This window comes from Neodiprion virginianus, chromosome 1, assembly GCF_021901495.1.
Source record: "Neodiprion virginianus isolate iyNeoVirg1 chromosome 1, iyNeoVirg1.1, whole genome shotgun sequence".
NCBI lineage: Eukaryota > Metazoa > Arthropoda > Insecta > Hymenoptera > Diprionidae > Neodiprion > Neodiprion virginianus.
Genome location: NC_060877.1, coordinates 35,798,923 through 35,812,388, shown reverse-complemented (window position 1 = coordinate 35,812,388; position 13,466 = coordinate 35,798,923). Strand labels below are relative to the sequence as shown.

Below are 13,466 nucleotides of genomic sequence, written 5' to 3'. Positions count from 1 at the left end.
TATTTTCTCGTATCTTTATGAAATAGTCACGATTAGAATGTTACAAAAGGTATACATATAATATTAAGCTACGTTACAATAAAATTTGAAAATTAATAAATGTTGTCAACTCCTTTTTTCACCACTAGCGCTACTCAGTGGGAGTTTTTCTTCAACACAATTTTCGTCGTTCATCAATACTGTAGAAGTAAAATACAGAATTTTTTATTTTTATAATATCGGGCTAAAACTTTGAATATGGCGACGTTGTTTATAATTTCAACACTATGTCATTCTTTATTCAGCATGTATGAAGGTCAACTACTTTGCGTTTTGACTGGAGTTTTGTTAATCATATGTACTTTCTCCATCCAATATCTACAGATATCTTACCACAGCATAATTCCACCAGCAGCCAAGACTGCAATGATCAGTTTCATCCAAAGCTACAATATGCGAATAATATTTAAACAACGTAAGTTAAATTTTTATCATTTTTAACACTTGCGCTTCTAATTTAACTATGCATAAATTTATTCTAGCAATTTGCGAATTGAGTTCAAATTTATTCGCTTATTTTCCATGAGGCTGCACAACGATGTGTAATTTTCTAGACTGTTTCATTATTCTAGAATAACTGCATGACTAAGTTAATTTAACTGCTAAACTCGTAATCGGTATTCTTGTAATATCAATTTTATATTTTAAAATGAAATTGTGTTCGTAAGTGTTGAAAATAGAGTGATCATATTTTTTCTTACAACCAATTATTTGGAAATTTGTTTTTTTTTTCTTCCAATGAATTATTTATCTTACAGCTCCATGGGCAAAATGTCATCTACGATCTAGCATGAGTTCTTTGGCAGCAGTTCTACAGCCAGAATTAGAATCAATTAAAAGTGCTGGAACATGGAAATCAGAACGAGTAATTACCTCACCACAGAGCATGAAGATTCGAGTTGGGAATGGAAAGGAAGTTTTGAATTTCTGCGCGAATAACTACTTGGGATTATCTGTAACTACAGCATCTATATTTAAGGAATAACTCACGAATTGATGTTTGAATTTTTTAAATATATCATATTGTTTTTAGAATAACGAAGAAGTAGTTGCAGCTGCTAAACTAGCTTTGGATAAATATGGAGCTGGTTTAAGTTCGGTAAGATTCATTTGCGGTACTCAAGAAATCCACAAAGAATTGGAAGATAAGTTATCAGCTTTTCACAAGAGACAAGATACAATTTTGTATGCGTCTTGCTTTGATGCAAATGCTGGGATTTTTGAAACTTTATTAACAGCAGACGATGCTGTAATAAGTGACGAATTGAATCATGCGTCAATCATTGATGGGATTCGACTTTGCAAAGCGACAAGATACAGGTATTTTTTCTGAAAAATGAAAAAGAATTAATTTACATAAATCAGTCAAATCAAACTCGGATTATAATCCTCATTCAACATCTAGCTGTACCTGAGATGATTATAATAATGGTTACATTTTCTGAATATTTATCTTCTTCTGTCTACATCACCAGGTATAAACATAGAGATATGGCAGACCTGGAAGAAAAGCTAAAACAAAGTGCCTCGTCGCGATTAAAATTGATCGCTACCGACGGAATATTTTCAATGGATGGCACAGTTGCACCATTACCCAAAATTACTGAATTGGCGAAGAAATACAATGCCTTGACATTTGTCGATGATTGTCACGCGACAGGATTTTTTGGAAAAACTGGCAGGTGAGTCACGTGCCGTTAATGAAAAAATTAATCTGGATAGTCGATGGTTGGACAGTAAAATAGGTAACATGTTCTAATTCAACAAAGCTTGCTCTTGTTGATAACGAAATTTACAAACGGTGATTTTAAATTTCCAAATAATTATTACAGAGGAACGGAAGAGTATTTCGACCTACTTCCAAGCATTGACATAATAAATTCAACACTCGGAAAAGCCCTCGGCGGGGCAGCTGGTGGTTACACTACTGGACCAAAAGAGCTCGTTGATTTGTTAAGACAGCGTAGCAGACCATATTTGTTTTCTAATTCACTGCCGCCACCCGTCGTTGCTACAGGAATTAAGGTATCACCTTCCGCTAATCAATTATGAAGCCTTTAAAAATAAGTTACCGGTAACCACAATAAAGAAAAACAATACTTAATTATTACGGTATTCACAGGTTCTTGACCTCATCTCTGATAGCACGAAATTTCTAGAACGTGTTTCTAGCAACACTGAACATTTTAGAAGCGCTATGACTTCGGCAGGATTCACTTTAAGTGGAGATGGACATCCGATTTGCCCAGTAATGCTTGGAGATGCAAAGCTGGCTTCAGCTTTTGCGGAACGAATGCTTAGTAAGAAAATAAATTTGAATATCCTTTTCATATTCTTCTTAATAATTTTGCTTGAACATGTGTAAAGGTAGTAGTAGAAATAAAAAATCATCAAGTTTAGTTGTTTTTATAATTTCGTCAGTAAAATTACTACAGGATAGAACAGGTCTAGACCTATTTTGCTAGTACGTACTTTTAGAGCATCAATTACGAATGGTTTGAAATAATTGGAGATTATAAACTTCCGCAAATAAGTAAAACGATACGAAATCTCTTATGTATTCCATGTTGTTTGCAGATAAAGGCATTTACGTGATTGGGTTCAGTTATCCCGTAGTACCAAAAGGCAAAGCAAGAATACGTGTTCAGATTAGCGCAGCTCACACGACAGAAGACATCGAGAGGGCGGTGGATGCTTTTATACAAATAGGAAAAGAACTTAAAGTCATATCGTAAATACTTTATTCTTGAAGTTGAATAAATTATCCAATGTATGGGTACATACATTAACCTCTAGACGGCCGGCAACACCACTATAATAAAAAAAAACCCGGCCGCCAGCAAGTTAATGTTCTCAGTTGTATGACTGTCGAAATTTGTGACAAATTAAAATAAGTGTATGGTAAAAAGATGTTGGCTGTAAAGCACAACCAGTCATTAGCTTTTCTTAAAAAATACTGCTTCTACTGCTATCACTAATAATCACCACATTTGGTAGCCTAAGAATTGAAACAAACTCATGTACACACAACATGCGAATGGATGAATGAATTTGTTCTGAAATAACTGTGAGCAAAATTTTTCTTCTATTTGATCAGAAGTAGGAATTAACTACTTCAAGTTGATAAATCGATCTGTTTGACAGATTTTCCGGAATTAGTAACCAGTCATTTCCTCACAATATAAATTAATAGTATAACATTACTGGGAGTAAAATTCATAACAGCTCGTAGCAGTAAGTACGTACAACTTCTTAATTAATCTTCGGATAAATCTGTGAAGAATATTTACAGATTGATATTAAGATTAGAAAATTTGAATATAAATTAGCAACGACGAATCGATATTATGCCAAATGATTAATAAATCATTCACCATCGCCAGTAAAATAACACAAAGTAATTTGAATCAGAAAAATATGCTTGAGAATCTATTCCAATAGATTGCAAGTATGTTGGATTTATTTTCAGTTAACTTACAGACGACATTTGCATGTAGAAAAATGACGATTAAATGGACAGAACGTGCAACGGTAAAACTGGTGATTCTTTACGGAAGACACGAATGCCTGTGGAATCCGTTTCTTCCAGAATTCAACAAGCAGCTTTGTTGTTATCAAGCTTACAAGGAAATTGTTCGGTGTATGAATATACCTGGGTTAACTGTATGCGATTGCGTCAAACGCATATCGTTTGTGAAAAAACAATATTGTTTTGAGCTTTCAAAAATTAGCGCTGCCATATCACGCGGCACTTTTTATAAGCCTAAAGCTAGTTGGTTTGAAATTATGCATGAACTGCTATTTCCATACATTCAATCAGAGTCCAACAATTACAACGATGATTCTAGAAAGGTACGATGCATATTTTTACGTATAAATTGTGTAATTTTCACTTCTGAGCCATTATCTTTGTATGGCAGAAAATTCTTAATTTCAATATTTCATTGTTTTGCATAGGATTGTGATTGTTCGCAAGACGAAGAAGGAGATGGTGATGGTGACGGATGCGATAACGAAAACCCAGTGATTGACGGATGTGAATGCCCACCATGTGAATGTCCACCTTCTGAAAACTTTGAACAAGATCGCGCATCTTACTCAAATAGGGAAACATATTTGGATCTTCCTCACAAGAAACATCACCGTTCCAAGTCTCGTGCATCTAAAACTCGTGGTTCCTCCAAGTCACCAATATGCTCTACACGAAGAAATTGCGTAGAACGAAATTCTGCGTCAGATCTAGAGAGATCAAGACCGCTACCAAAATTTAACAAGCACGGTAGATCGTGCACACAAACTGACAACGCCACAAACACAAGAAAGACAATGTGCGATAAAGGAAACGATGTTATACGATCTATGAGCACGACAAAATGCGCCCAAGTATCAAAAAGATGTATAGATGCCGGCAACAGAACAAGCTCACTTTACATTAGTCAATCTGGCGTTCAAACTGAAAGAAAATCTACAGCAAATACTTACACGAATTGCGAACATGCAGAAAAGGCGCAATGCACAATGGTACTCTCGCGATCACAGTAATTATTTTTTAAAAGGCGAATAAGAACCTGTTACTAGTTCCTCGATTGTTACAGAATGATGAATTTTCGCTGGACGATGTCTGCATAGATTCCGCAGAAGGAAGTGGAAAGAAGTGTAACCAGTATGACGAATTTGACATGTTCGGGAAGAGTGTCGCTTGTCAGTTGCGTAGTCTCAGCTTAGGTAATTGTCAAGTCTGAATGACTTTATTCGAAACAGAATTATCTAATCTGAACAACTTAGTGAAGTATATTTCAGGAATCCAATTTAAGTTGGCTCAGAACAATTTAATGTTGACACGTCTATTTTTTTTTCTCAAAATTGAATCCATGTGACGTTACGCGCATATGCATTTCTTTTTTTTCTTCCTTAAGAATCGGCTATCAATTTGGAGAAACGCATACAAGATATGATGACCGAAGAGCGACTATGCTGTATGAAAGACAGCGTAGCTGCAAAAACTGGTAGCAAAGATTGCACCTGCACTTGCAACGAATGCAAAGAATGTTGTTCTTTGGAAAAAGATCAAACTTGCGCATGCGGCGTACCGGTCAGCAAATGTTTGCCTTTATTTCCAATGAAACCCAGCCAATGTTACGGATTTGGATGTAATTAAAAGTAATTATTTTATCCGACATGATTATTAATATGTAGAAAAAATGAGCTGTAATGATATGCAATGGAAAACACAGAATATCTGTATTCAATTGTAATTTACAACCTATTCCAAATCTGTCATAATTCGGCATTATTATTTTGAAAACTAACAATTATCTAAATTTAACAAAAAATTTTCACAACACAACAAAAACGAAATGTTATTTTTTCCATAGACTTTTAGGAGCCGACTTGCAAGCATAATGAAATATGTCGAGCAAATGGGATGACAAATTGATCGAAAAGTTTCTGACATTGTACCGAAAACATAAATGTCTCTGGAATCCGTACTCTTATGATTATAGGAACTGTGCTGTTAAGAATGAAGCCTTTAAAACTGTTGTACAGGAGTTGAATTTTCCTGGTATCAGAGTGCCCGAATGTTTGGAACAAATTGAAGTCATAAGGGAAAAGTAAAGTCAGGATGACGCGGGTTTTACACATGCGCTTAACAGGATTACGTTAATGTTTTTTATTTTGCATGCATGACAGTTTTTCAATATCTTGAAATAACTAAAGTTAGGAAATTTACTTGTTTAGATACAAACGAGAACAGGCAAAGGCTGAAAAGAAACTAAAATCTGGAAAACTATACAATTCGAATGTACCATGGTTTAATCTTATGTCTCAAATGCTATGCGAAGTGATAAATGATGAGGAAACGTTCAGTAAAACTCCAGTCAAATTCGCTCCTTGTGCTGGGACAAAGAGCAAGCGCACCAAACACACTCCAACATTCAATAAGCATGGACAATTTATCTCACAAGATAACTATGAAAGAAATGTTGAAAGCATATCCAAAAAGAATGATCACAATGCCTCAGTTCTATCTGAAGAAGAGCTAGAAGACTCAGGTATCATGCAGTGGCCGACTTGGCAGTAAAAGGCTACGAATAATTGATCAATAGATATTCGGCGAATGGTAGTATACGTAGGATTAATATCAATTTTTCACAGGCTTCGAAGAACCAAAAGCACAGCAACGAAATGCTAATTTGCAGAGTGAATACAAACTGGTCGACGATGAAAATGATCAGCATAACGTATATGTGTCCTGTGGTTGGGAAACAGAGAAAAGTCCGACCGAGATGCACAGTAAAACATATGAACTTAATAATTGTAAAGAGAGCAGGACCAAAATTCAACCTGAAACTGAAAGAACTGTTACAGTAAATTCATCAAAACTTGCTGATGAAAATTTCATTGACGAGACAAATTCTCCACCATTTTACGGCAAGAAAGTTAATTATTCAAGTAGGAAACCTCAACTACAGGAAACCGATGTTATTCAATCTCAAAAAAACCTTGAAACAAATGAAGATCCTCCTAACCCGTCGCAAAACTACAGCGGAAAATGCATTTCTACTCGACAAAAAAATTTTGATAACACAAAAAATACGACCTATCAAGATAATATCAAAGCAGTAAAATTACCAGACGATATTTTATCGAAAGAAATTAATTATGTTCGTTGTCCTCAAAGTAAAAAAGAATTTGGAAACAATATTGCAACGCATCCAAGTAACGTTGGCCATAATACTCAAAGCTACTATTTGGAACACATCCAGCCCAATTTTGAAATAAATCGAACTAGCCATCATATCAATGAACCTACACCAAGTATGGTTCGCTACCGTGACGCATTCAATCAGCAGTCAAAGAGAGCACCAGAATTTTTCGATGACATAATTGGGAACGATAACGTGTCTCCTACCAGGTACAATGCATGCGTTCAGGAATTCGGCGGAGTTAGGCCTGCGGTATTACCAATCACACCTGAAGAAGATAAATACGAAATCTGCCCACGATTCACAATCATTATCCCAAATTCGGATGAGGAGGATCAACATCTAGAAATTATTGGATACGAAGTTCGTGCCATCAATCGACAACTATCGAAGTATATGTTGTGCCCACATTCCGAGAGTGAAAAAAAAGCAATGAGCACTGTTGAATGCTTATGTAAAACTGATACACATGCAGCATGTAGAAATGTAAATATAGATTCGGCAAGACATAGCAATATTATTAAATTGGACATAAACCATGGTCGTTCCAAGCACAATCATGCAAAGAAACGGTTTCGTAACTCAGGGACTGCCTTCGAAAGACAATTCGAAGATGACTCTGAGCATCAAGATATGACGAAAATCGGAGTGCAGCATAAACCGTCTACCAGCAAGGGTGCGCAGACTGACACATCTTATGAAAATCAAATAATCCAGACGATACCAGATGTACAAACAGGGCAATCGAATCGTTCGAAATCTGTTAATAACAAAGACGTTTCCTTGATGACTACATCACTACACTATAAAGATGCACGCCTTCCAACTCCATACAGAAATGAGCCTCCGATAGATCAATACTCATACGCAGTGAATGATGATCAAGTAAGCGGAAAACCATCGTGCTGTGCAGCACGCCCAGATATTAAGAATAGCTCATTGCCAGAAGAGAGTTTTAATAATACGAGGATACTACTCAATGTTATTGTAAAAATATTGGAAGCCGATAGCACACAGGAAGTACCAATAAATTTGCAAAGAACTTTGAATACAATGCTTGATACTTTTCAACAAATAACAACACTTCCACCAGCCAAAGTGGGATACCCCGAGGGTAATGTTAATGAATTAGAAGATGCTATGCATTACGATAATACGACAGACAGCACCCAGTATCGATTTCTTCCTTTAAACAAACATTCTAAGAGTCAACAGGTCGAAAACAAAAATTCACAAGGTGAGAATACGTATAACTAATGTAAGATTAATGAAATGCTCTCCCTAATCATTACATAAATGCAATCAGATGTCAGCCGGCGGCATTTTACAGATTGGAGTAATAGCACGGTCATGACTGGATGTTTTTATCATGCAGAGTTTTGAATGTCCAACGTTGTTTTCTTTTTGATAGAGATATAGTTAGATAGACAAAGAGGTTATTCTTTGATGGATTGAGATACAATAGAAATGTCCATTTGATGCCAACAACATTTAAAGTTTCTGCATCTTACCGTAGACACTTAATTTTTCAATTTGATCGCAGATTCAAAGATAAGAAGTATATCTGAATTGATAAAAAAATGGTTTCAGAGTCACCTGCCAAGATAGTGAAGCTTGATGATTCGACTGAAAATTTAAGGCCACAGTCTCCTATTGAAAGACCTGTTTGTCTCAGCGGTATATCGGAAGACGAAACAACTATGTATCTTCTTCCAGGAGAGGTCAATAATGCAGTAAATAAAGATACTAGTGGAAACGAACTAAACCCTGCAGTTGTAACTCAAAAAAACCAATCAACCAATGAAACAGATACTAGATTAACTCAAATAAATGAACCATCAAATGAAAAAAATACTAGGAACGTTTTACAGAGTAGACTTCCAGATCATTCAAATGTATCGAACTCTATATCCGATCCAATTTTGGATTATACAAGTGAATTTGGTGGAAATGAAACCATTCCGTCGTCATCCCGGAACGTCAGCGAGAGTCTACCTGCAAGTCAACTAACAAAAGATTTCTTAGATGTTGTGAAATATACAATAATGATGGATCAAATGCTACAACCTAAGGAAAATGGTTAGCATCGATTATGCGTAAACACTTTAATGCATTTAAATCGAAATGTACAGGTCTATTCTCATCCATTCTCATCTTTATGATTCTAGGAAACAACGAATGCTGCAAACAACCAGAAAAATCAACGGATTCAGGACATTTGTATGTTTCAATATGTTCTTTTTTTTTTTTTGTGTAGTTAGCAAGCCTAACTGCGTTGCCGCGAATAAATCATTCTCAATTATTTGTTACAGACGAAAATGATGACATCTGATGTATATCCAGTTAGCATCACCAGCATCTGTTGACTTCCGTTACACCAGAGAATGATGGGGTGACTGTTCATTAATTACCTACCAGCCATACTTCGAACACTGAAATATTTCAAAACTAAAGCAAGGATTGAAAAAATAATTGAAACCGTTTTTCATAAGCTGTCAATAAAATTTTATAAACTAAGGATGAAATTTAAAAATAAATCCAACTATATACATATCAGTCAGTAAATAATGTTATGTGTGATCGGTAAGTTCATTGCGTAGAAGTTTTTTCATATTTCAATAACATATAAACCAATGATACTGAGTTTTATTATTGTCTTTTTGAACTACCTTTCAAAATTTTTAATCCAGATGGTAGGTTGATCAACCCAAGAATAAAAAAATAAGTGAAACGGAGTTAGATTAATTCTTGTTGGCAAGATGGTGTTGAGTATTGTCACGGGTATTGTGGTTCAAAGAAGTAAATGAAAATGTAAAAACAACTTGACAGAATGTCATTTTGACATTTCTGGTAATAAATACAAACCAAAGTTTCAAAAATTTCATTAGTTACAGGATGTATATTATATCGAGGCTATGCATAATTGACCTATACTCCGTATGCCCAAGACTGTTAGTATTTTAAAATTATTATGAAATTTGAACAGTTATCAGTTGTAATTTACGATTGGTTTAAAAATTCGGAACAATCTAACTCCTGTAATCCATCTCGCGTTAATGATACAAAGTGGTTCGTCGACCAGAGAAAAAAATGTCTAATCACTGGAGCGAAGCAAAAATCTTCAAATTTTTAAGACTTTACAAAAGTTACGAATGCCTGTGGAATCCTTATTCATCTGAATATGAGAACTACGATGCAAAATCAAACGCATTTTCCCAAATATTATGCGAAATGAACGAATTTGGATTAACCATTAACAAGTGCTTGAATCAGATTAAATACATCCGTAAAACTTATAAGCAAGAACAGCAAAAATTAGAGAACATCGCATTTTTAGGAGGCTGTGCCTATTCAAATTTGCTGTGGTATCCGTTAATGAACAGCATGTTATTGAAAGTTATCCAGGACGAAGAGAGAGCGGTGAGGAAAATCTTTATTCTTAAATACATGTTTGTGTTACATAGAAATATGTTATTTTCCGACTGAACTTTAATTGAGAATGTTATTTAATTGTTTAATCTTCAACTCCATTTAGAATCAACAATCTAGCAGTTTGAATCTTATCGCTGTGCCGAAACGCCTACGATTCAATTCAGGGGATCACCTTGCTCAAAGAGAATTGCGAGGAAGATTTCCGGTGACTTATGGAGAGACAACCGTCATCTGTCCATATATACCAAATTCGAACCAAGAAGATTATACGGATTACTACCCAAATTCTATCATGCCTATGAATTGTGTTGACATGTGTGTTCCGAATGAACATATAAGTTGTTGCCCTACCTGTGGATTTTCGAGGGATACCTGTTGTAATTGTCATTCAATCAATGACGTTGGGTGCAGTGCAGAAAATTTTAATCAAAGCTATATTTCGCAATCACAGATTGATTATCGGCCTAAAACCTCCTATAATTATAGAAACGGCGTATTGGAAATAAACTCCGCGGTCCGAATTCCTGTATCCGAGCCTTTGACAAACCGTGGACATGGCCATCTCATCGAAAGCATAACACTAGAAGAACCTGAAGAGTATAATTTCAAATCCGGTTCCAGTAATCGACAAACAAACATTAAAAATAACAAAGATGATGAAGAATTGCCAGTACAATGTAACACAAAATCTGTTCGGAACAACGAAAACAGTAAAACAGCGGATGTATATAGTTCTCCAGAAATCCTGGAACGTGCTGTTAATATTAATTCGAATGCTATAAATTATCAACCTAGTCAAAATGGTGTTACGACAAGAAATATTAGACAGAGATTAAAGAAGTCTGGCAAAAACTGGGGAAGTGTTGATGAAATGGTACGAGCTACAAATTTATTAAGCTTGGTTGGTGTAACACAAATTTCGCCTTGCAAGAATATCAAGCGTAATGAAAAATGTACCGGCGGTAGCAAACCAAAAGCCAATAACCCGAAGAGTCTTAATGATAATTTAGAATCTGAACAAAGCATTGATTTGAAATCCTTAATGAGTACCAAGCCACCAATTGTAGCACTTAATTCCAACCACCAACGTAATGTGGACATTGTAGATGAAAATACATCAAAGAAAAATGTACCCCTGGCTAATATAAGGATTAAGATGAATCACGCTTCAACCGCGGTATCCGAAAATCATGAGCATTTCATAAAACAGAATATTTCCGTTGAAAGTCCCCAAGCAAAAATCGAATCTGGTCAAATTGGTAGAAATGGTAACTCTGAAAATTTGAAAGTGGAATTAAGCTCGGGACAAATAGAAAAGTCAGAAACATTGAATTGTGTTCTGAATGAGAAAGATTTTCCGGAGAAGATTGATGATTGTAAGCAGGAAAGGCATAATGTAGAAGCTACCGAGGATCTAAAACAAAAATCGAAAAGTTTGATGAAGTATAATTTAGCAAAAATTGTTGTAGATTTCATCGACGAAACGTTAAACAAACCAGGTAAAGGCACGTCTACGGATCACGAAGAAAGATTAATTCTGAAGAAGGTAGCTGAAGACTTACGAACGGTAGTGAATGAAAGAAATCCTGATCAAAGTGAAAATCACATAATAAAGCCTATGAATAAAACAATTTGTTGGCGTCAGCCAATCGAAGAACGTTGCAATATTATTCCCTGCAAATTCGTCAAATCCTCAGTTAACGAAACCAATCATGTAGAAGATATCCCAAGTGGAAAATCAGTACAATCGAATAATGGTGTACCACAGAAAAAATTGCACAGTTATAGAATGATGGCAGGAGTAGATTTTGGTGTCGAAAATAACATAAATAAATCGATTTCGGTTACCCAGCATCAGGGTACAGTAAAAAATGTAAAAAATATTGACGTACCAAATATAACCGACGTATCTTGTAACACAGTGTCCCAAACAAATTCTCGACAAAATATCGCTGATATAAAATGTGTGCAGCCTAATGAAATGTCAAGTTCAAACCGTTTAGTTTCGAAAACTTCACAGTATGCGAATACGCAATCATCATGTATGAACCATGCGAAAAACGACAAAATTTCAGTTTTACATGGAACAAAGGATAAATCGTTTCGACTGAAAGATATTGGTAGCAGAAAATACCCTGATTTGGATCTAAAAGCTATAGAAATACGTGACAAAATAAAGATGAAAAAAAGCGAATTGATTACTGAAGATAATTGTCAGAAATTAGTAAGTAATTCAAATATCTGTAATTCAAGTCCTGCTTTGCAAGATGTAATCAAAGTTGAAAATTGTGTAACTACAAATATTTCAGTAGATGCATCGGAAAGCACAGAAAACATGGTCATAGATAAGGTCGTAAAAGAAATAACGGAGTGCCTCCAAAAAACTTTGAATAAAAATGGATATACTGTTGATAAAAAGAATTTTTTTTCAAAGAAGAGCCTCATCACCAGCGGCAATGGTGAAGTAAATAGTAAAGAGATAGAAAATGAAGCAGTGTGGAAAACAGAATTGAGAAATATAGTTGGCGATTTAATGAATAACAAAAAGACTGGGTACCCAATTACCTTCAAAGTCAAAACAATGATTTTGCCAGTGATAAATCAATCAGCTACGAAAGAGACTACTTCAATTTTTTCACAATTAAGTACAAAAAGCGAGTACAATACAAGCGAGAACACACCTCCTCAAGTTCGTAAGACGTTCAGTAATGAAAATAGTTCAATTAAAGATACTGAATGCAGTAGGAGTAAGCACAAATTGTTTGCAAAAGATGACGAAAAGCAACCCAAAGAAGGGAAAGATTTCAGTACGTACATTTTAAATAGTCATAATAATAATTGTAAAATCACAGCGAAGCAATCGCTCGATGAAACAGAAAATATAACTTGCGATGTAGAAACCAATGGTCTCAATTCTGATGCCTGGTTCCATAAATTATGTAGATCGAAAAATAAGGTATTACCAAATCTGATGAAGAGATATGTTAAAAGAAGCAAGAGAATTGTTCCTAGATACTCAAACAAAATTTTGATTAAAGAAGCTAATCGAATTGTCTTATCTAACAATGGTCATTTAAATGGATTGCAGAAGCTATTGAAATATCTTGTAAAATCTGAAAAGAAATTTCATACTATCCCCAAAAAAAATGATAGTTTCTTGCATAACGGAACACCGGAAAAGAAATATGTAGCGTCAAATGATGAAGAATTTGTAGAAAATCAAATCAATGCTCAATTACTTCCAAGGAATGATTTCAATGGGGTAAAAAATGTTTTTCCTCAATGTCA

General features: G+C 35.1%; 3 protein-coding genes across 3 annotated transcripts; all 3 read left to right on the top strand.

Moving 5' to 3' along the window:
- The first annotated feature begins 244 nt into the window (after positions 1 to 244).
- Positions 245 to 3,104, top strand: LOC124305811 (2-amino-3-ketobutyrate coenzyme A ligase, mitochondrial). The gene is made up of 7 exons (XM_046765668.1): positions 245 to 454; positions 798 to 994; positions 1,073 to 1,359; positions 1,515 to 1,721; positions 1,872 to 2,064; positions 2,162 to 2,339; positions 2,617 to 3,104. Exons 1-7 carry the CDS (start codon positions 286 to 288, stop codon positions 2,772 to 2,774), a joined length of 1,389 nt encoding a protein of 462 aa, XP_046621624.1. The 5' UTR covers positions 245 to 285; the 3' UTR covers positions 2,775 to 3,104.
- A 138-nt stretch (positions 3,105 to 3,242) lies between these two features.
- LOC124305855 (uncharacterized) lies at positions 3,243 to 5,536 on the top strand. Its single transcript, XM_046765784.1, has 5 exons — positions 3,243 to 3,891; positions 3,997 to 4,560; positions 4,635 to 4,764; positions 4,956 to 5,199; positions 5,415 to 5,536. The coding sequence occupies exons 1-4, from the start codon at positions 3,541 to 3,543 to the stop codon at positions 5,195 to 5,197; spliced, it is 1,287 nt and encodes a 428-aa protein (XP_046621740.1). The 5' UTR covers positions 3,243 to 3,540; the 3' UTR covers positions 5,198 to 5,199; positions 5,415 to 5,536.
- LOC124305758 (uncharacterized) lies at positions 5,455 to 9,661 on the top strand. Its single transcript, XM_046765520.1, has 5 exons — positions 5,455 to 6,092; positions 6,196 to 7,983; positions 8,337 to 8,825; positions 8,915 to 8,966; positions 9,059 to 9,661. The coding sequence occupies exons 1-5, from the start codon at positions 5,861 to 5,863 to the stop codon at positions 9,066 to 9,068; spliced, it is 2,571 nt and encodes an 856-aa protein (XP_046621476.1). The 5' UTR covers positions 5,455 to 5,860; the 3' UTR covers positions 9,069 to 9,661.
- The last annotated feature ends 3,805 nt before the right edge of the window (positions 9,662 to 13,466 follow it).